The sequence below is a fragment of the Lineus longissimus genome, chromosome 15, assembly GCF_910592395.1.
Source record: "Lineus longissimus chromosome 15, tnLinLong1.2, whole genome shotgun sequence".
Taxonomy (NCBI): Eukaryota; Metazoa; Nemertea; class Pilidiophora; order Heteronemertea; family Lineidae; genus Lineus; species Lineus longissimus.
The window spans coordinates 13,235,173-13,257,505 of record NC_088322.1 but is presented as its reverse complement, the minus strand read 5'-3'; the positions used below and the strand labels follow the sequence as shown (position 1 = coordinate 13,257,505).

At 42.4% G+C, this 22,333-nt stretch overlaps 3 protein-coding genes across 8 annotated transcripts; 1 reads left to right on the top strand and 2 right to left on the bottom strand.

Annotated features, from left to right (window-relative positions):
* Nucleotides 1–824: 824 nt before the first annotated feature.
* On the bottom strand, nucleotides 825–7,032 carry LOC135499575 (D-serine dehydratase-like). 5 transcript variants are annotated; one of them, XM_064790435.1, is made up of 9 exons: nucleotides 7,015–7,032; nucleotides 4,957–5,115; nucleotides 4,172–4,309; nucleotides 3,874–4,016; nucleotides 3,270–3,450; nucleotides 2,747–2,871; nucleotides 2,332–2,521; nucleotides 1,884–1,989; nucleotides 825–1,567 (listed from the first exon to the last, which is right to left on the bottom strand). In XM_064790435.1, the coding sequence occupies exons 2-9, from the start codon at nucleotides 5,109–5,111 to the stop codon at nucleotides 1,478–1,480; spliced, it is 1,128 nt and encodes a 375-aa protein (XP_064646505.1). In that variant the 5' UTR covers nucleotides 5,112–5,115; nucleotides 7,015–7,032; the 3' UTR covers nucleotides 825–1,477. The 5 variants fall into 5 exon arrangements, with proteins under 5 accessions (XP_064646505.1, XP_064646502.1, XP_064646503.1 ...); XM_064790432.1 differs by lacking the exon at nucleotides 7,015–7,032 and adding an exon at nucleotides 5,280–5,362; XM_064790433.1 differs by lacking the exon at nucleotides 7,015–7,032 and adding an exon at nucleotides 5,271–5,289.
* Nucleotides 7,033–7,804: 772 nt separating this feature from the next.
* LOC135499617 (presequence protease, mitochondrial-like) lies at nucleotides 7,805–18,900 on the top strand. Of its 2 annotated transcripts, none has more exons than XM_064790492.1 (20): nucleotides 7,805–7,955; nucleotides 8,704–8,904; nucleotides 9,192–9,343; nucleotides 9,501–9,615; nucleotides 9,819–9,915; nucleotides 10,369–10,529; nucleotides 10,865–10,991; nucleotides 11,226–11,314; nucleotides 11,921–12,049; nucleotides 12,481–12,594; nucleotides 13,272–13,368; nucleotides 13,799–13,933; nucleotides 14,073–14,328; nucleotides 14,576–14,708; nucleotides 15,265–15,385; nucleotides 15,809–15,885; nucleotides 16,297–16,563; nucleotides 16,741–17,091; nucleotides 17,379–17,627; nucleotides 18,022–18,900. In XM_064790492.1, exons 1-20 carry the CDS (start codon nucleotides 7,894–7,896, stop codon nucleotides 18,125–18,127), a joined length of 3,039 nt encoding a protein of 1,012 aa, XP_064646562.1. In that variant the 5' UTR covers nucleotides 7,805–7,893; the 3' UTR covers nucleotides 18,128–18,900. The 2 variants fall into 2 exon arrangements, with proteins under 2 accessions (XP_064646562.1, XP_064646563.1); XM_064790493.1 differs by lacking the exon at nucleotides 12,481–12,594 and adding an exon at nucleotides 12,293–12,406.
* LOC135499618 (uncharacterized) lies at nucleotides 18,890–22,310 on the bottom strand. Its single transcript, XM_064790494.1, has 8 exons — nucleotides 22,285–22,310; nucleotides 21,533–21,944; nucleotides 20,912–21,085; nucleotides 20,593–20,669; nucleotides 20,259–20,375; nucleotides 19,808–19,960; nucleotides 19,534–19,627; nucleotides 18,890–19,191 (listed from the first exon to the last, which is right to left on the bottom strand). Exons 2-8 carry the CDS (start codon nucleotides 21,939–21,941, stop codon nucleotides 18,890–18,892), a joined length of 1,326 nt encoding a protein of 441 aa, XP_064646564.1. The 5' UTR covers nucleotides 21,942–21,944; nucleotides 22,285–22,310.
* Nucleotides 22,311–22,333: the final 23 nt, after the last annotated feature.

Here is a 22,333-nt window from a genome sequence, read left to right as displayed (position 1 = left end):
TGGCTTCATTGCTTGGGTCCGGTCACCCAAAACCTGATACAAGATAGGCTGTTATCAGCATTGTCACAAACAGCTGGAATGCATTGTCACGACCACTTCAGACACAAGATTAAAGAGAGACCATAAGGACAGTGCCCTACATGTAGGTCAAGAGGAATAACTGGGACACTGTCATAGATCACTCTAGGAACTTTGGACATCCCCACATTTTGTGACCTCGGCATGTTCAGGGACACTGTCATGACGTCTTTTCATCCAAGGACAGAATGTGCTCTGAACTTGTCTCGTAATGCTCGGAGCTCAGGAGACCAATTCTCCAGGATACCATCTCTATCTAGAGCGTCATCAGGAACATTGTCTCCTAGTCTCCGAGGGGTTCCGCAGGGAAGATGGTCACAATAATGGAGAAGGGTCATCAGCCATGGCCCCAGTCTGAACCAAGACCATCCAACCCAAGCATCCAGAATCTGTCCAAATACTAAGTGCATTTTAATAGCTAAGGGTGCTGGATATATATCTAGGGCATCACCAGGGACAGTCTTTCTTCAAGGGGTGTGACAGAAAAGAGAATAGTCCAAGTGCCAAAGGTGGATAGATCATCAGGAATGGCCCATCTCAAAAGTAAGGTCAAAGCCAAGCCTTTAGAATTATCTCGTCTTCTCATGGTTTTTTAATCCTTTTATACCTTGGTAAAGATGCCAGAATCCATCCGTCCAAGTATGAATGCATAAACGACTTGGGACAAAAGTTTCTGTAAAAGAGAACCATTCTGCCGCGAGCACATGAACATGATGAATGAACCAAGCAACAGTATTTTTATTTTGCAATTTTATTTCGAAGTAAATTTAGCCGCATATTTGTTCCCATCAGGTATCACAGACTACATGTAGTTTGAAAAAGTAGGCCGATTGCTGTATTGTACGCGCCGGCCACCGATCCAAAGGTTGACCGCGCTCAACGTTGCTTAACTTCCACTCTGGGGCCAACGCGCCAACCACTGGGCCATAAAGGAATTCCCTTATGGCCGGCGGGTTAAGCCGTGCCATATACCTGGGGGTACTATACATCATTCCCCCCTTCGGACAGAGATGGATCGTCCGCGATCCTACTTAGTGCTTCATGCGTCTCAGTACCGAAATACAAATCCAGAGCTCGCATCGCGTGGGAAGGTCTGCCAGATGTATTGTACGCGCCGGTCACCGATCCAAAGGTTGACCGCGCTCAACGTTGCTTAACTTCCACTCTGGGGCCAACGCGCCAACCACTGGGCCATAAAGGAATTCCCTTATGGCCGGCGGGTTAAGCCGTGCCATATACCTGGGGGTACTATACATCAATTGCCAACATCCATGTAGACTAGTGTCAATTAACAATCAAAGCTAATTCCTGACCAACTGTCTGATATGTAAGCTGGCGCAATGCTATATCAGGTGGTCAGCAGGTGTTAAAATGGTCCTCAGTTATCATTCCCTTCAATCTACCATCCCGCCACTGGCTTCCAGATGTCGACAATCTTCTCACCCGAGTGAACGTAATAGACACGATGACAACAGGCAGTGGCACATGACTGAAAAGAAGAGAAAGAAATATGAATTCGAAAGCTTCTGCCCAACCTTGATCAATACAGCACCACTAATGTGCCCTGCGCCTAACAGCAAAAAGTGTTTTATTTCAACAGACAGCTCTTGAATCGGCATTCATTCTTCAGGCCACAGACATCTCACTTGAATAGAATAGATCAAGACAGGTCAGTATGTCATTGGCCCACTCAAAAACTTATTGTTTTTGGGAAATAAATTAAACAGCTCGAACGAATCACAGATTATCAAGGACATCACTTGTCAGTTAAAGGTGTCAATAATAGAGAGCTTTTTAATGCTTACATGGTAAGGATGAAAGAACAGCAAGCTGTTGATTGGGTATTTCTCATAGTCGATAGAGCCCTCTATTGGATGTACGTAACCAACTTCTTGGCTCATGTCGGTGAACCTGAAATGAGATGAAGCTTAAAGGATGCCCTATACAGATATAAGCAACCTATCGGCCTGTTGTCGTTGGTTATCATCAGATTTCAAACTTGATCATAGTCTTAAAACCAGTCAGGAGAACTCGGACAAGCCGCCTAATCCGCACTACAGCCAGAGCATTTCTGACCTGTATCCATAAAGAATTCCTTTGAGTGAAGTATAAGGAAAGTAAGACAAGGACACCTGCCTGTGGGCATGGAATGAGGGAACTCTTTGATTGCTAGCCGAAAATCTGAGCCACTGATCCACATTGGCCCCTCAATGTCGCCAGGAAGGCTCTGAACTTACTTTTTGACTGACTTACTTTAAGTTGGGCTCTCCCTGAATGTGCACAAAACCTCCTGGCATGGAGTTCTCGCCCTGGCGAGTCAGAGCGGTGAAGCCACAGTCAGTACACATCCTCTGGTCATGGGGATAGTGACCAATCACACGGGTGGCCAGACGACAGGCGATCTCATCAATGGTTGACCCTCCAATCAAAACTTGCTCCATATCTGAAGAAAATTTCATAACCTATAAACAAGGAAACAGTCCTATGAAGTCTACTTTTTGGAAATGAATTTTTGGGTCTTAAAGTGACATGTTACAATTGACTTCATGAACTCTATACATAATCTTCACCAAAGGGATGTTAAGAAATAAGCACAAGCCAAATAAACTAGCTCTCTGATCCATTGGGCCAAACACGTGTTTTCCGAGATGAAAAAGCGAACTCCCACCTTTGAAAATATAATTCCCAGGATGCATCTCATTGATAAGACTTGCAACCTTGTCCCCAGTCTGTGAGGCAGTGGGCGTGGATCCAATACCAAATGCAGAGAACTCGATGCCTTTAGCCTTCAACCTGGAGATGAGAGCGAAACTATGAAACAACATTAGGAGTTATGCATGCGGCAGCCAACTCGCGTTTTTTTTTTTTTTTTTTTTTTTTTTTTTTTTTTTTTTTTGTAGTCACATCACATCCGCACGCTGATGGTCAGGGTACATTTCCTAAGACAGATCCCTGCCTGTTTTACCCTCCTCTGCTTCTTCTCTCTATCCCACACCAGTTTATTGTATTTTCTAAACCTATATATCTGGCTCAATAAACTGCTTTGAATTTGAATTTGAATTTACATCACTTCATTTAACAATATCGGAGGATAAGGAGACCGATTCACAACTGAATTGCACTTTGACCAGCTCAGGGGGGTGTGAACTAAAAATCACAATTTCTTGACAAGCAGCATTCTCGTTACTTACGCATTGGACACAGATGCCATCCTCTCGGCAAACATGTTACTCTTCTCTTTAATCTCCTCTGCAGACGCAGAATCATAGGTGGCCCCACAATGTGTATACAATCCTTTCAATTTGACTGCAGGCGATTGTGATATTTGTTCGGCAAATTTGATGGTTTCTGGGCTATCCCATGGCATGCCACCTTGGAAATATACAGAGATGACATCTATGAAGGACACAAGTGTAGCCTTTTTCAGATACAGTCCAAATCACAATTGACATCCTGTAAATCGTAACTTTGGCGCGTCAGGGCCAAAGTCGCAGTAATATACGTGAAACATAGAGAGATAGCACATCACTGGTTCATAATTGGCATGCAGCTCGGCGCGCATTGCGCGAAGCAGGACGGATGTCACTTGTGTCTTGGACTGTAAGTAAGAACCAAACCGGGGTTCCAGGAGGCCCAACTGTCCTCTTGAGTCCTTGCAAGGTAGATATAAGGACATAAGTTGTGATAATTCTCCTCATTGTTCCGAATACTAATAGTTTAGTTCACAATTCAGCTATTGCTACTAACAAGTATGTACTGTATATGAAGACCATATGTGGTATCAATATTACTTACAACGCTTATAACCACAATCAATCTTCAGAAAGACTGACCAATTTTTTCCACCTTCTAAGGGATTCCTCTCCAGGCATTCTAAATTCTGGGGACTGTCGATCATCAGATGGAATTCTTCCAATTTGTTGGCTAATGCTTGGCATCTGGAGAAAATGTGTTTACATTAGAAAACCATCATGCCTATTTCGTCATGAATAAAAGAGGCACAGAGAGATCATTGTGTCCTTTGAACACGTTGAAAAAGTGAGGATCAGAACCAAATCTAAAGAATTTATGATGAAAACAGTCAAATCCTTACCTTTTTAGTTTATTTTCAATGAAGATGACTCCAAGCAAGATGTCTTCAAATCCATTCTCTGCATAAAACTCTGCTTCCTGGAGTGTTGATACGACAATGCATCGCTTGGTTCCCCCCGTCATCAGCAAAGCACCTTCACTGAAAATAAAATTGGAGTCAAGATTTTTCACCGGTCTTGTCTGTCTGATTGAAAATTTATGAGTGAATATATGAAATTTACATTCATACGAATCTCTTTCGCTGTTGCATATCAATGTGCATAAAACGTTACTAAGCTTACATCTACTTCAGTTTCAACATGGTCAAATGGGTAAACTGATAGTCAAAGGCTGGTCTTGTACCACTGCCCAGATGGATAAATCAAATAGCATCCCGCAAAGTTACTATTTATAGCGCACAATGTCATTTGCAAGAGATATTGATGACGTTTTAGTCACGTGACAGTCGGACATCGACACTTATTTCTTTCTACGCATTTGAGCTTATTTCAAAGTCAATTATCTTTGACCCTGCATTGTTTTTAGCATGAATGATACCATAGAGTCAGATAGAGAAATATTCAGAACAATTATGTAGTATTTCCAACACTCGGACATGTGCCAGATTGAATCTAACTGCCCTAGTCAGAAAGCCTGAATCCATGACGAAACCGCATGTTTGTCCGACATCGCCTGTAATTCAGCGATGGGGAAATAGAGGGCAGCAGCTGCAGTGACGTCATCTTCGCGGAATGCTATTGATTACTGGTACGTGCAGCATCTCTACAAAATAATACAAAGACTTACAGCGTTTTATGTGTTTTCATGTGAGGCCTCAACGTAACTCCCATCTTCTTACACTTTTCGATCATGTTGTCACAGTTTTTCTTCACAATGTCGAGGTCAACCAGAAAGGCGGGTGTCGGGACATCCCAGATCGTCTTAGGAATCTCCTCTCCCATTTTCCTGAAATAGATTGTAAACACAGAATAATTCGCGAACTTTTAACAAGCCATTCCCACAAGATATGATGGCATAAGATTCATACGAGAAACACAAAGTCCCGGGTCATAGACCATTGTCACATCAAGTGCTTTAGGACACTGCTAATTGGTAAAGACCTATTATACCTGTGGTTGGACACTCTGTCAGAGTTAGATGAAAATCATATGGTGAGACCCATTTAAAACAATTGATAACCTTATCATATATCAGTAATATCATAACTGGCAAGCCTATTGTACAGTTATCAGTAATCCACTAATCTGACCTTGAAAAAATCTGATTTTGGAACTTTTGAAATACTTGTCCTAAATATGAATACCAATGGCACTAAACGACAAATGGTGTTGGGGACAGTTTGCACTTTTTTCAAATAGAGACTCTGATCTGGATGTGTAAGATCGGGCGTCATATGGAACAACCTGCGTGGAGAGAAGGCACATCAGGAGGAGACATGTTACACCCTGTAGATGCACACCTTGTACAGAAACATGGTGCACTGTGTCTGGGGATGGCTCAGTCATCGAGAAGAGAAAGAGCACATCCGGTAGAGACATGGCACATCCAGCAGAGACGATACACCATGTCGAGGAAGTACATCCAAACGAGACATAGTGCAACTTTGCAGCGCCATATCACACCCTGGATAGACATGATACATCCACCCTGTAGAAACATGGTCACTTTGTTGGGAGAGCGACATCCATCAGACAGAGTACGCCTAGTAAAGGGGCATGGACTTGGTACACTAAATAGCAACACTGCCATGATGCGTTATGAAGGGGGAGGGCACATCAGAAGCGACATGGGGCACCATGCGAACCTGACACACCCTGCAGATCAGAGCAATGGCACACAGTTGGGGACAAGGCGCACCAAGTATAGCGAAAAGGAGCATCCATTAGAGGGAAGGGCCAGGCCGGTCTACTGTCTCATTGGCAGAAGTCATTTCTGAAGAACATGGTCCTCCCCAGCATATAAACAATATTGGGCCACGGTCAATCCTTATGCATTTAGTGTCACATCGTCACAAGTCTTCGTCACTGTCAGGTACCGCCATCTAAGCTAAGAAATTGGAACTAGGCATTTGCGTAAAATTTAAAATATCGCCCGTTTTTAGGGCGGGCGTTGGACGATTTACAGCTGGAACCCCTGAACCAGCTCCCGCAGATCCGTCATTCATCAAGTCAAAGCAAGTATGAACCTGGTTTAATCATGCGGTTTATCTTAACCCACTATATCTATCAAGTTGTTTATATATCCGTCAGTCACATCGGCTCTCACATCGTGTGGGCAAGACGGCAGTGTAGCCAGGTTCTGGTCAATTCAAACGACAATCTTTCCTCCCATCCCACGCTCCCCTGCCGTGGACCAGCAGTGTACAGTATCCCCAGGTATATGGCACGGCTTAACCCGCCGGCCATGAGGGAATTCCTTTATGGCCCAGTGGTTGGCGCGTTGGCCCCAGAGTGGAAGTTAAGCAACGTCGAGCGCGGTCAACCTTTGGATCGGTGACCGGCGCGTACAATACATCTGGCAGACCTTCCCACGCGATGGTCTGCCAGAGCTCTGGATTTGTAGTTCGACGCGAGCTCTGGATTTGTAGTTCGGTACTGAGACGCATGAAGCGCTAAGTAGGATCGCGGACGATCCATCTCTGTCCGAAGGGGGAATGATGTACAGTACCCCCAGGTATATGGCACGGCTTAACCCGCCGGCTATGAGGGAATTCCTTTATGGCCCAGTGGTTGGCGCGTTGGCCCCAGAGTGGAAGTTAAGCAACGTCGAGCGCGGTCAACCTTTGGATCGGTGACCGGCGCGTACAATACAAGCAGTACTACATGGAACGTATACAAGACGTACCCATGGGAGAAACTGCTGTAGTGATTAATTAATTTGCCTCTGAAGTTGGTCTGTTTTGTCTTATTTAGAATTCTGAGAATTACAGACTTTTAATTCCTCAAAATTAAGGTACTAAAATTTCATGAAAATCTCCACTAATAAAAAAATGAGAGCCAAAAAACGAGGTCTGTCAAGTCGGTCTTTAGAATAGACCCTGCCCGAAACAACCGCAATAGCATTCCGCGATAATGAGGTCACTACAGCTGCTGCCCTCTATTTCCCCATCGCTGAATTACAGGCAATGTCGGACAAACATGCGGTTTCGTCAGGCTTTCTAACTAGGGCAGTCAGATTCAATCTGGCACATGTCCGAGTGTTGGAAATATACATAGGCCTAATTGTTCTGAATATTTCTCTCTCTGACTCTAGCTATCATTCATACTAAAAACAATGCAGGGTCAAAGATAATTGACTTTGAAATAAACTCAAATGCGGAGAAATAAGTGTCGATGTCCGACTGTCACGTGACTAAAACGTCATCAATATCTTATTCAAATGACCTTGTGAGCTATAAATAGTAACGTCGCGGAATGCTATTCTAGGAAAACCAAAAAAGAAAAATTCTTACAAATCGCTATCAAAATGTACAAATGTTCAATAATCGTTTACTAGAATTATTAAAACTTGAGGTTTATCCATCATATAGGCGTGAACAGACATATTTTAGGCTTTATTGGCCAAAAAAATTGGTCAGTCAGAAAAATGTTCTGGTGATGTTCTCTGTTTGTCTTCAACTTCCGCTTTTATGGACATGTGGAAAATGTGATAGTTTTCCAGCATAAAAACTTGTGATTTCATCATATTTTCCTTCGTTGTCAACAGAAATTAGTTGTTGACATAATGTTTAGACTTCTAAACCATTACAGGCCGTTTCTCAGGAAAGGTTTAGGTTTTCCTGGCAGGTAGGCAGCCAGTGTTTATTTATTTATGAAATTATTCTGAAGGAAAGAAAGGTTCATCGTTCACCGGCGTTCGGACTAGGCAGGGTGTCCCTCAAAAAAGCATTGGGCCTTCTGATTCTCATAAAGCAACTTCAACTGAATCCTGACTCACCATTCCAGTTGCCAAGTCACCTATTCATCGTTAGTCCATGACCGTGGCTAATCCAGAACGTAGGCCTATATAGGCTAGCCTACATGATGATTTCCTCAAGATTTATAAGAAGGCCGAAGCTGTACTCAGGAGTCGAGGAGATGGAGTAATAAGTAGGCTGCTGAGAAATAATGCGTGACCATCCCAATAATGCGCAGCTGAGAAATATCTTTGCCACCTAAGTGATGTGACATCAAGGGGCAAAGGATTGTAAATTAAATGTACAATGTAATGTATTTAAATTTCCTTTCATTATAGGTGAGTACGATAGGGTGGTACTGACAGCTTGAGCTGTTAAATGTGAACATTGGTTGGTTGTTTTAACAGTTTAATATCCTAGGCTAGTGCCTTGGCCTGTGACAGTGTGGGTAGACATCCTAGACTAGGCGCCATCGCATGTCGTGAGGGCCATCTTTTGAGTAGGTCATGAGAAGATGGTTCCCTGCCTGGGCTGTTCTGCCTGGACATTCTCACTGGGGCCCTGAGGCACCCGAGACAAGCCAGTGATGCCAAAAACAATCATTTTATATTACTATATTCAAAATTAAACTTTTTTAGAAAACTTTGCTCCAAGGGAAAGGTGTCTGTTGTTGAAGAGACCCTACAGAAGTATAAACAGGGAGACAAACTCCATGGATATGTTGTAGAAAAGGTTGCATCTGTTCCTGAGCTCCACTTGACAACTGTTAGACTCACACATGAGAAAACTGGAGCACAACATCTGCACTTGGCTAGACAGGACTCTAACAATGCCTTCAGGTAAATGAGAATCGGTTAGAAGTTTAGGGGTATCAACCAGCAGGATAATAACAAACTTATGAACACAGGATTGTTTGAAAACTTGTACACACAGTCTGACTCTGAATCTAACCCACAAAATAGGCATGACTGTTCTTTTAAAAAAATGCTCGAAATGCAATTGCAATCCAACATCACTTGAAATGCAATCTAAAATGTGGCATGATCAGCGTGATCGGAAGATATAATAACTGCACTATATGTATTCACTCTTCAAGGAGGTCTCACCTGGTGTTCCTTTATTCCAGTGTTGCTTTTCGGACGACTCCAATGGATAGTACAGGTGTTCCCCATATTTTGGAGCACACCACTCTCTGTGGATCACAGGAGTATCCAGTCAGGGACCCCTTCTTCAAAATGCTGAACAGGTCATTGGCGACATTCATGAATGCTTTCACAGGTAAGCAGCAGTGATGACTATGGACACTTCTTGAGGTCCCAAACTTTAAAATTTGTGTTTGTTGTTAAGTTTTATCTCACAAGCATAGTTTGTCCTCCCCCCCCCCCCCCCCAATCTTCTGGTCACATTTTGTAAACCTTATGTTCCCTTCTTTCAGGGAGTGACTGGACCATGTATCCATTCTCCACACAGAACTCACAGGATTATGAAAATTTAATGTCGGTCTATTTGGACGCTGTATTTAACCCAAGGCTTCGAGAGGAAGATTTCAGGTAATTTCTTCGTGCGAAATTTTTTGGTTTTGTGACCATTTGCAAAGGAAAAGCCTAAAAAAATGTTCAGAAATTGAATTCAAAATGTTTTTCAGTAGCTTCATGTTTAGTATTGGAAAGAGCTTCTTGAAGTGCGCTGCCACTGCTGATTGTGAAAATTGTAAATAGTTGGCATCAGCGTTATTTTGTTCTTTTTGTTACAGACAAGAAGGCTGGAGACTGGAACACGAGGACAACACTGACTCGACTTCACCAATCATATTCAAAGGAGTGGTGTTTAACGAGATGAAGGGCGTCTTTGTAAGTAGTCACAGTCAGTATAGTCACAGCCAGTTTGAAGCTATTGCGGAAAGAAGTTATAAGTATCTATACATACATAAAGAGATTTTTACATTTACAGATTTTTATGGGGCGCCTTTCCACTGTTTAAACATGTTCAAAGCGCCTACCCTACAAAATGTCTCTCAAACAGCCATGTCTTTAGCGACCGCTTGAACGAAATGAAGACACCAAAAGATTTCTTCATAGGCTGTTGAGCAAAATGAAACATTCTGTACAGTTCTCTTTTGTGAGAAGGGGTGGTGAGAGGATGTCCCCTCTCCCATTCTGAGTTTAACTAGGAGTGGGGGTGGAACTCGACTTACAGGAATATGCACTCGATCAAAAAAAAGAAGACTTCACATGTTAATGACTTCGGATTAAATTGAATTAGTCGAAGAAGCTGATGAGTTTTTTTCAACGTTTCTTCTTCAGTCGAATCCCCAGTACCATTACGCTCAGTCTCTACAGAACAAGCTCTTCCCTAGTCACACCTACTCTGTGGTATCTGGCGGTGACCCGATCTGCATCCCTGACTTGACTTGGGACCAGCTAAAGGAGTTCCATGCCAGGCACTACCACCCAAGCAATTCAAAGTAAGCTAGGTTCTATACTTGGTGTCCTTTCATTTAAAATTCATAGCAATCTTGGAAGTAAAGTGATTTGTACAAGGTCACAAGTAATTTGTGTCACTAAAAGCTTTCGGGATAGACCAGGGTTGATATAAAGTGTCAATTCTGATGACACTTTATGTACCGTTGTTAAAGTAAGGCTTTAAACCACTTGACTTAACTTTAAATAGGAGTTTAATAGTACTACAGGTTTACCCACTGTAAGAACCCCTCAGACAAGAAAATTAGGAAATTGCGATTGCTTATTGGCGTTATCCATAAACATCAGTTTCAGTTCTGTTCCTAACTTTCCCTTTCAGATTTTTCACTTATGGGGACTTTCCTCTAGAAGTGCATCTCGAGCGTATAAACTCCGCCGTACTCCAACACTATGAGAAGATGCAACCAAACACAGCCGTACCGAATGAAAACAAATGGACAGAGGGGGTAAGTTCAGAGAATAGAAAAGCTCTTGACCAGCTTGAAGAGTTGAAATCATGAAATTGCAATTTTTCTCTGTTCTAATTGCATGGCCATGGGCTATAGTCGCCTCCATCGATATCTTTATGTACCAACAGAAAAATTCACAAGTGCATAACATCATACTGAAGAATTAAGAGTGACTTCTCAAACTCAAGCCGAACAAAACTTCTTACAATATTGTTCTAATGTACATTTCAGCGAGAGGTCCACATCACGTGTCAGCCAGACCCGTTTGCACCAGACTTTAACAAACAGACAACAACTGGTGTAGCATATTTATTAGGAGAGTAAGTTTATATCAAATGGGTAGTTTTGTGAGGATATCTTCGTTTCTTCCAAATTTTCCAATCCACTCCGTGTTTTGTGGAATTGGCCACCGTAGATTTCTTTCAAAACAACAGGTTGACTTTAATTATACACCCATGCAATGATTCCTCGGTTTTTACTTTGCTCCCTTGAATTCATAATATCAATCAAGCCTGGTGGTCCATCAATACCATCAAGGCCTATGTCATGTCAGTCGGTGGTAGAGCATTTTCAATTGGAGCCCCTCAGCTGTGGAAGAAACTTCCTTCAACTGTTAGGAACTGCAGCTCTCTGTTATCTTTCAAGGGACAACTTAAACATTTGCTTTTTAAAGAGGCCTGTCAAGCGCTTTGAGCGGCCAGTTAATGGACTCTTATTATTATTATTAATACTTTCACCTTTTGTCTGTCCTTGTCCTAGGATTATTTTCCTCACATGAATTCTAAAAGCATGTATAGGAGCTACAATCTGCCTACATCTCATGTTAGTTACATCACTAATTCTTACAAACAGTGCAGCACATTATCTCAATGATGTTGACGTTGTTTGCTGAATTCTTATTCTAATGTCATTTTCCGTTTATTCAGCATCACCGACCCCTATGAGACAGCGGTGGCTAGCTTGATAGGTTCCCTCTTGGTTCAGGGCGAGACATCTCCATTCTATCAGACATTACTTGAGTCCAATATTGGGAAAGACTATACGCCAGTGGTGGGGTAAGTGATGCTGCCCTTCAGCATACTGGTGTGTCTTTTGATGTGCGCATTGCTAAGTGGGTATAAGCTATGTTAGTCTGCCATAATATTGGGCCTGGTCAATATATTGGAAAACGCAGGTAAATCACACTGGATGACTGAGACATAGTTTCAAAGAAGTAGTATTCCTAGCTTTTCACAGTCCTTAGAATTAAACTTAATCAAAATTAAAATTAGCCCCTCTCCAAATATTTCTTGTTTCAGCCATGATGGAAATCAAAAGGAAGGCTATTTCACCGTCGGCCTCCAGGGAGTTGGCGACAAAGACGTCCCGCTAGTCCGTGAAATAATTGACGGAACGTTCAAAAGAGTGGCCTCGTAAGTCTCGGCCAGTGAAACATCTTCAAAATTTCCTCGCTTCAATTTTCTCCGTTTATTTTGCTCTGTTTTAGTCACGATGGCAACAAAAAGGAGGGGTACTTTTGTGTCGGTTTGGCGGGTGTAGCGTCGGAGGAGGTGGAGCGGGTGCGTGGGCTTGTTGACGCTACTTTTGATGGCGTCGTGCAGTGAGTAGAAGAAGGCTTCAAAATCCTCCATATCACCTCATCAGATTCTGTTAAAGAATTGATCATGCTATCCACTTCCGTTCTTTTCATTCGCGTCTCTGTGAATAACGCAATCATAGTCCTCTTTTCGTTTTCTTACACTGTCACTTAGCTTTACAGCAGTGTAGCTGTGGTGAAGGGTAACTTTTTCCTCCTATCAAACCAATTTGCACTCCTATGATTTTCCTCCATCAAAACCACTCTGTTGGTTTATAGTCATTATTCATGCTTGCACAGTGATGGTGTGTCTCTCAAAGCTAATTAAAAAACCCTTCATGCGATGTGCATGTAGGGTAACATCTCCTGTCAATGTCATCTCTATTACTGATCTCTTCCCTACTCCTCTATTTGAGAGACTCCCAGTTTAAAGTTTGCAAGGTGGTGGGGTGTTTCATAGAGCTGCTGGTAAGGGACACTTCCATTGAATCGGCTGCTGTTGGTACTATTGGTGATTGTTCTTCGTCCATTAGAATCCTAAAATGTAGCTAAGCTCACTCTGTGCATCTGCCACCAGCCAGTTGCCAGTAGCCAGTGGTTGAAAGTGGTTGAAATGTTTTAAAAATGATTTCTTTGATTTGCTTTTAAATCCCTGATATGATAGTGATATTTATTTTCGTTCGTTGGGAAATATTTTCCAGAAATGGCATTGAGCAGGAGCGCATCGATGCGTTGATGCACAAGATAGAACTGAGCATGAAGCACCAGACACCAAAGTTTGGACTCAATCTGATTGTGGTGAGTGTGCAGAGAGATTTTGGTTTTATGAAAGTTGTACAAGGTTGCGGGTAATTGTGATCACCGTGTTCATATCAAATGAGTCGTTGGCATAGAAGCCAACCCATAGCCTCACGGTCACATTGTTTGATGTTGTCATCTGAAATGTCTGAAACCTACAGGAGTGTCGTCTGCAGGTACCATCACCAAAGATGAAGTCATTGCGAACTTCCTTAGATACATGTACCTACAACCAACAGCTGATGTGTTGTAGCTGAGAACTGATGATGTGGTTACGACTATTTGAACACAGAAAATCATCTGTGTGTATAATGTGAATCAGCATTAGAATTTTGTTTTGTTTTTCCTATAAAAGCCTTATTACGATATTTGACAGGAATTTTGTTCACAGAATTTTCTTGTGTATTGATATTTCGTATCTTTCATTCAGGGCCTGGCGGGCGCCTGGAACCATGATGGAGACCCAGCCGAGACGCTCCAGATCAACAAATTACTCGAACGATTCAAACAAAATATGAAAGACAACCCAAAATACATTCAAGACTGGGTGAAGAAGAATTTCCAGGTTCGTAATGTTTTGCTTTGCTCGTTAGTGAAATACGTTCCAGGTAGTTAGCGTTAGTCCAGCGTTAGTGACAAAACTTTGTCTGAACAACTGGGCCCAGAGCTTTATGCCACATTGAAAGTCATGTCACACATTTCAGGACAACCCTCACAAGCTTTACCTGACCATGAGCCCCGAAGATGGTTTCGAAAAGCGAAAACAGGAGGAGGAAAAAACGAAACTTGATGAAAAGTTATCGGCCTTGACTGAGCAAGACAAAGCGGACATTTTTAGTAAAGGTTTACAGTTGGCGGAAGCACAGAATGCAGCGGAGGACCTCAGTTGTTTACCGACGTTGAAAGTTTCTGATATCACCCGAGTAAAGGAGCATTCACAGACGGACATAGTGTATGCTGGTGAGTGTTGTACTGGTCTTTATAAAAAAACTTGCTGCAGGTTTTGAAAGGTTTGTGTCCAAGGGTGTGACTTGGCTGAAGTCCAAATTAATTGGCGGCTAATTGTGTTGGCTTGTAAGAAATGCTCATATGAGTGCAAATAAAAAGGAAATCAGAACTCCCTTTCCAACAGTGTCTACGTGGACATTATAGGTATGGTATCATCATGATATGCACCCTCGAAAATCCTATCTCATTTCTTCCACAGATGGCGTTATATGTATCCAGTATTGTCCACAGCCTACAAATGAAGTGACGTATTTCCGAGCTATCGTTGACACGTTTGACCTCCCATCGGAACTGAAGCCGTATGTGACACTGTTCACTAATGTCGTCACAAAGTAAGTTATGATCAAGCACCTGCCCAAAAATGTGACCCGCTCTACCAAAACTAGGCGCTTGTCGCATCTGAACTTGACAGGTTGATACGGACTTGTTGTTCATTTCCCTATTGTAGACCTTTTGTGAAATGTGACCAAATCAGTTTGTAATAGATTTCACAAAAGGTCTACAATAGGGAAATGAACAACAAGTCCGTATCAACCTGTCGAGTTCAGATGCGACAAGCGCCTAGTTTTGGTAGAGCGAGTCACAAATATCTTTTAAACCTTTCACTGCGGAAGCCACTTTTCCACCTGCACCGGCCTGGTCAGAGCCTTAGAATGCTGTACAATGCTTACTTTTATCTGACGGGGCGAATGATATTCAACGTGTTTCCGTCTATAGTATTTGGATCAAACTAATGGTTACCGAGTGTGTTGGGCACATCTAAAGAGTTCACAGCCAAGTACTGATGAATTGTACAAACTGGGAGTCGTTATAGGTGATGGCACCTGGCCCCTAGCCTCATGATAAACTTGACGCATTCTCCAACCTTGATGACGTCTTTTCTTCCAGAATGGGTGCTGGTGAAATGGACTTCAAGCAGTTATCTCAACAAATTGACATGAAGACTGGTGGACTGTATGCCATCAACCATCTGGCTATGAATCATAATAATCTTGATTCATACGAACAGGTGAGGATTTTCAATTCGAGGAGATAAAGAGTCCGTTCTGCTGATAACTATGGTTGTTGAAGAAGGGGATTGATTGACAGTAGCCATATTTGAGGAGTGTATCTAGCAGTACTAAAGGTGTTAGACTCAAAATTCAAACATTGTATGTTACAGTAAACTGACACCCACTTGTGACCTCGGGCAATTCATTTCGTTTCCATTGGTATTTCCTTTGATAGAGGCTTGTGTTGTTTCATCGCTGGCCGAAGATGTGGCCAAAAGGGTGATGACCCTAATTGGCCTCCCAAATCAAAGCAAAATGCTCCTCAAATGCTCACTCGGGCAACACTAACAGGCAAAGATAACTGGCTGTTTTAATACTCAACGGGTCACATTATTTTGTCATCATTTTGAACTTGGAATATTTTCCTTTTGTCCTTTCAGGGTATCCTGTTATCGTCACATTGTCTTGACAGGAATGTCGAGGACATGTTCCATTTATGGGGAGAAATATTTCATCGGTAAGGTCACTGATCAATACATGTATATGGTTGACATCTAGTGGGAAAATGCTGCAGTCACACTGCATCTTCTTCTTAGCGGTTTTGTGATCGCCACATCATATTCTTAAACTTTGTGTTTCGGATGTGACAGTTTGGGCTGTGGAAACGTCCTCTGGCCAGGTCTTCATGCAGGGTGTGGTGTGGTTAGGCGTCTTCTTCTTGTCCATATGGCACTGGGAAGATTTTGCATTCTCTATACATGTACCTTTCTACAAAGAGGTATGCCTTCCTAATTGATACAATCATAAAACTTGTTAGGAGTGAGGTTGAAATGAACAAAAGAGCATTTCAGGACATTCTTTTGTCCCAAAAAGAACACTACTCGTCTGTGTTTTGAATATGAGTGTGACACTGAATCTCTCATTTTAGGTTAGATCTGTCTGACACGAACCACCTCATGACAATAATCAGAATGACCGCCGCTGACCTCGTTGCCGGTTTATCAGACAGCGGCCACAACTACGCCAACACGCATGCTGGCAGCCATCTTGTTCCTCTTGGAAAAGCGCAGGAGCAGCTCGGGGGAATGGAGCAGGTGCTATTGATGAAGAAGATTGCCGAGATGACCGATTTGACTCCGGTAGTGAAGTCAATGCAACTGATAGCTGAACATGTCATGAACTCCAACAATATCAGGTATATTTTTAGTGCTGAAAGTCCAGGTTACCTATTTTGCCATGATAAGTGTTCAACAGCCTTTAAATGAAATTTATAAAATGAAATTTTATACTTTGCTAATATGATGGGTACATATTCTGCTTGCGGTGTGGCACTTTTGTTTGCAATAAACTTATGCATCAATGTTTATTGCAGATGCGCTGTGAATGCCTCCCCTGAAAGTATGTCAGACGTCACAAAACACACAGAGGACTTCTTACGATCACTTCCGGGTAAACCACATTTGTCAGGACTTTTCATGAGAGATGTGACAAACTTCGAACCTACGCCATCCCGTGTACATTTTGAGTGCCCGTTCCAAGTAAACTTTATGGGAAAAGCGGTGCGGACTGTACCATATGTGCACGAGGATTATGCTAGTCTTCGAGTCTTGGCCCGACTACTGACGGCGAAATATCTACACCGCGAGATTCGAGAAAAAGGTGGTGCGTATGGAGGTGGTGCTACAGCTGCTAGGATGGGATTGCTGAGCTTTTACTCATACAGGTAGGTGTGGGGACTGTTGGGTGTTTGAGCGGTTGAGTCTGAAGAGCATTGTAAAGAAGCAGACGTTAACACCGAGTTTCCTGAGATCGGTTAAGGGCCGGACGCTTCATGCAGGGGACACTCTGGCAAGACTTCGCTCACTGCTATTGGTGCTGCGTGTAGGAGCACTAGTTTGAGTTTCTGGTGCAATCAATCTCCCTTCAGTGCAACATCCAGTGCATTCAATGAGGAAATCAGCAATGTATAAGCTGTGTCTTCAAGTTTTCATAATTTCTTCCCATTTCCAGGGATCCCAACTCACTGAACACTCTAACCAAGTTCGACGAGTCCACGCTTTGGGCAGCTGAGGGAAAATTCACAGAGCAAGACATTGACGAAGCAAAGCTGGCGGTGTTCCAGGAGGTCGACCAGCCCGTTGCCCCCGGTGATAAGGGCATGGTGACCTTTCTGACAGGGATCACGGACGAGATGAAGCAGATCCAAAGAGAACGCTTATTTGACGCGAATAGAAAAAATTTGATGAATGTCGCTCAGAAGTAAGTCCTGCTGACATATCTCAGAAAAAGCTAATCATGTTATGTCAGTCCGCACTCTGATATAAAGACATTCCTCAGCACTATTTAGTAAATGATACGAACTTGACCAAGATGACAAAGACCAGACTCGAACAGCAGTGCATTCAAGCCTTATAGCCTAGTGGTTACAGGGCTGGCCACAATGTTGTAGTGCCAGGGTCCAGGGAGAATTCAGAAGTGTATTTTAGGATGAGGTGTGGCTTTCAAGGAACTAGAATTCTTGGCTCAGTTCTTCTTATAAGTAGTAAAACCAAGGTTCATCTTACCTGGTCCCTCTGTCTTTGAGTTCCTAACCCATAATGTGATTGATTCCAGCATACATGTAGCTAAGACCCCTTTGTATTTTACTTTCCAGGTATCTAGTCCCAGAGAAACAGCTAAGCTCAGTTGCTTTCTTAGGACCTGAAAATGCCACAGTGAAACAGGACGATAAGTGGGAGGTCAGAGTACAGAACAACTGAGGACGATGGGTGAATTTAATGGTGCAGTGCATGAGGACTGGCTAACATATCTTTACGAGGACTGATGGGTCATGATAACCTTGGGAGACGTACTATTGTTGGTCTCCTTTGAGGCACTCAGTGATTTCATGGAGCACCAGTGCACATGCTTGAGCTCAAGCTGTGAAGGATTAAACAATGACCAATGGGCGGTGGGGTCCTCACTTTAGGTCCTTCATAAGGAGGAGGATTTTGTCCAGTCACTGTGTACAAGACTGCAGTTTCTGTCACGACCTCAACTCGACAAGCCTGAGCATTTGGGAACTCCCCTTCCCTAGCTGATCAAGCTAAGCCATCACTCTGGATTCTGGAGGTCATGGGTTCAAATCATAGCAGGATCTTTGTCGATTTTCCATGAGCAGAATAGATGAAGTACATGTAAAGAACAACCAGCAGAATTTTTGTTAGAAAAATATATTTTTCAAAAAGTACATAATTGAATCTTAGAAAATATTGTTAACAAAAAACATTCACTTCAAGTAAACCACCAACAACTGAGTATAGTTCTGATAAATATATACATAGATTAAATGGTTACACCTCTGCATTGCCTTGAATACTACATGTACATAATACATGTACATGTACAGGAAATGTCATGATAATATTTTTGTTGTGAGTAGCATTTGTCTCAAATAACTGTCGATTCACTCATCAGTTCTTTATACATGTATCACAAGTTCTGTTGCGATATTACACATAAATGAATTCTTACATAAGTTTTCATTTTCCCAAAGTTGCCTCTTCAGAAGACACTATATTCGACGGATTGACATTCTGGGTAACAAATGAGTCTGCACCTTCATTGACAACCTCACAACCATAAATATAGCGAACTTCTGCTGCCCCAATGTCGTCAAAAAATTTGTCGCTCTCTTCCATGCCAGCCTTGGCTATTGTCTGCTGAAGGTCTTTGAAGTACGTCATGGGAGCTGGTTTGTCTATTTGGAATGATAAACTGAAAGAGCAGCCTTCGACGATTTCTGTGTGGTGCCGCTGTCCCATGAACCAGATCATGATGTCGCCTACGAAGAAGGGATGAAATCAATGAAGGGGTAGGAAATAATGGCTAGATTTTTCTATGTAATTGTTGTTTTTATGAACTGACGAACCGTTCAACTCATCCAGTCCAAAACAGCACCAAGGATGAACCAAAAAAGATTCTGTGTGTACTGCCTCTAGTAGTCTTCAAACTTCAATGCCTATCCCAAGCCACTCCTCCCGATCCAAGCTGTAGCCATCTTATTTTACCCGTGATCAAAAGCTCAAGTAAAAATATGTCAACTCACACGATCAGCCAAACTCCACGCAGTTTTACAAACCAAGATATATTCAACTAAGGGCACATACACATTCTGCAGACTTACCAGGATAGACTTTGAAGGTATAAGGTTTGCTCCAGACCAACTTCCCACCTTCAATGACAGGTCTCGAGACAGACCAATATTTCACTCCAGAAAACTGCAAGAGATGTATGAAAGTAGTAAATTTCTGTGTTACTTAAGCCTGTCTTCTCATCTCGTAGAATCAAAGAGTGCATCCTTGGCCAGTATCGACCGCAAACTCGAGCATCCTGAACCAACACCATTCCTGCCTGTGACAAAAGCTCGAACAAAACATACCTCCTTAGCTTAGACATACCTGTAACGTAGCCAGGGAGCTACACATTTCATCAAGATGGGGGGACACCCCTGTGTGCATTGTCCCAATAAATCCAGTCACATCTGATCTCATTGTTTTAAAGTCAAAGAAGTCTGTCATGAACGATGGCGTCTCCAATTGACTCAGCCACTCCTGGAGAAAGAAAAAGCCATGGTCTTATGAATGAGAATCAAAATTGAGATTCCTTTTTAGCTGTTTACCAATTCTCCAAGTTAAGCAATAAACACCTCCAAAATCAATGTCGTAATGAGATGAAGGCACTTCACATGTCTTCGCCCTGGGTCGAAAGTACCCTAGAAAACAGTGCCAGTTGACCACTTGGCAACAAGTACCAATGGTGAGGCTTAGAGATTGCTCTGAGTGTGGGTGTGATGAACACCTCTCTCATATCAAGGACAGTCCCATCGACCGATAACTCCTACGAACTCACCAAAGTGTACTTCCTGCTCGACTCCCACATATCCATGCTGAGGTAACCAGCAGCACACTCATATCCTTTGTAGCCTGGCCTCTTGGGGATGTCGCCTATAGGGACTTGTTCACCAGCCTGGAAAGATGAGACTAAAATTAAAGTGTTTGTTTCTCACAGTGCAAATAGGTATTGAAAAGTGTATTTTTGTGGGCTGTGAAAAAGATCACCAAGTCTTGTCAAGATGATTTCCACAGAGAGGCATTCTGTGGTGTTGGCTTTATACTGTAATTTTCATTCATCCATGAGGACAAACAACCAGAAGTAAAACATTTAGAATCAGATGTTAGCCTACCTGCCAGTCATGATATTCTGCATCAGGATAATTTTGGATGAAATAATCACAATTGTATTTCTCAAAGGCAGACCAGTCTGAAACAAAATAGCAAACACTGTAAAATGTTTTCCCTGTATCATCTGGGGTGCAATATTAGGATTAGGTATGAGGTTAAGCCGTTTATGCCAAAGACATCACTCCCAATTAGGACCATGTTAATTAAGCATTGAGCATGTCTTCTGAATATTCCACCAAAGATCGATCAATGTCACAAAAAATGTTAGAGGCTGCTCTATAAAATATCTTAATCATCACCCTGAAGGCTAACTGCTCTTACCTTTCATGATGCCAGAAAGGACAAAAGGTTCTCCTTTATCCATTAAAGACAGGAACATTTCCCGGTCAATGTCATCGTATCGCTGGATATCTAGCCCGTCCGTGATGTTGACCACTTTCAGTTCATCCGGCCAGATCCAATTGGGGCATGGACTTGTAGCAGCCATGGAGAGAGCTGAAACAATTGAAATACAGTGGTCATCTCTAGCAGCCAAGAAGACACAACGATGTTGATGCTAAAATGATTTCATTTGATGTAACTTTGTGTGATCAGGACATCCAAATTACACACCAGAACTGAATTGTTCAGCCCCAATAGGTGTGTCATCAATACAGTGACTCTACAGTGCACAGGGGCCTTTTTCAGGACATTCAGCTCTTTGTCAATAACACAATTCTCTAAAGGATATACATAATGCTGAAGTAAACAGATCCCAGGAGAGATGTGTTATTGACAAAGAGCCAAATGTCCTGAAAAAGGCCCCTGTCCTAGTGTGCACTGTTTTAAATGTTTCCTTCCGAGTACATTTCTTTAGCTGGGCAATATGCGAACTATACTGTAGTTCTCTTGACCCAAATATAGGAACCCTGCAGTAAATTTCGGATATAAACGTAGACCTACCATAACAAAAGTAGTAGATCTTCTGGAAGAGTTTAGCTGCAGGGATAAATACATATGGAGTCCAGAAGTACCACACGATCACAATGAAGATAGGCAGAGAAGCCCCAAGGACAAACCAGGCCCTGGTTGGCACATCCTCAACTTGAAGAATGTCAGGAGGGCTGTCTCCTTTCTGGCGTCTCTTCTGTTTGCTTGTATCTGTTTTGTGGTCTTTCTCAGACTTCTTAGAGTCTCCTTCTTTGTTACGACTTGAGACAATTCTGACATGGTCCGCATTGCTATTATTTTGCCCACTTATATCACAGTAATTGCCCCCTTTTTGTGGATCTGGATGGCTGTTCCCCTCCCCCTCCTGTCGTCTCTCAAAGTTCGTCTCCTCCATCTTTTGGTCTTCATTCTCCCGAGACATGGTCTGTTAAAAGGAATCATGAAAAAGATTAAGTTCTTCAGATAAACATTTTATTAGTTCCGGATGATGAGGACGAAAACCTCACAAGAACAACCTAAAGAGGAAATAGAGACAAAGTCACAATCACCTCGGTCGAGTGAAGACAGTGCGAAAAACAAAATTTTGACAGCAAAATGTCAACATAAAAACACCCCATAACTTTTTGAATAGGGTTGTTTAAGTGATAACTTTAATCTCATGAAGAAAAAAAAGATTTTGATGTCAACAAGTCCGACCTTTGAACACAATATGTTACTCTAAACAACTGTCAAAATGTGAAAATAAACAAGGACATTTTGCGAACCTGGTTTTTTGTTGTAGTTGTCGGTGATTTTCTCTCCGAACCGTGGATC

Excerpts from the sequence above, each read along its gene's own strand:
- LOC135499618 (XM_064790494.1), bottom strand. The coding sequence starts at position 21,941 with ATGTCTCGGGAGAATGAAGACCAAAAGATGGAGGAGACGAACTTTGAG. Across the intron at positions 19,961-20,258 it reads CGAGCAGGAAGTACACTTTG|GAGTGGCTGAGTCAATTGGA; the intron begins GTGAGTTCGTAG and ends TTCTTTCTCCAG. Across the intron at positions 19,628-19,807 it reads GCTCCCTGGCTACGTTACAG|TTTTCTGGAGTGAAATATTG; the intron begins GTATGTCTAAGC and ends CATCTCTTGCAG.
- LOC135499575 (XM_064790435.1), bottom strand. The coding sequence starts at position 5,111 with ATGGGAGAGGAGATTCCTAAGACGATCTGGGATGTCCCGACACCCGCC. Across the intron at positions 2,522-2,746 it reads TGGGAATTATATTTTCAAAG|ATATGGAGCAAGTTTTGATT; the intron begins GTGGGAGTTCGC and ends AATTTTCTTCAG. Across the intron at positions 1,568-1,883 it reads TGTTCTTTCATCCTTACCAT|TCATGTGCCACTGCCTGTTG; the intron begins GTAAGCATTAAA and ends TCTTCTTTTCAG.
- LOC135499617 (XM_064790492.1), top strand. The coding sequence starts at position 7,894 with ATGTTTAGACTTCTAAACCATTACAGGCCGTTTCTCAGGAAAGGTTTA. Across the intron at positions 15,386-15,808 it reads ATCTTGATTCATACGAACAG|GGTATCCTGTTATCGTCACA; the intron begins GTGAGGATTTTC and ends TTGTCCTTTCAG. Across the intron at positions 17,628-18,021 it reads TTGATGAATGTCGCTCAGAA|GTATCTAGTCCCAGAGAAAC; the intron begins GTAAGTCCTGCT and ends TTTACTTTCCAG.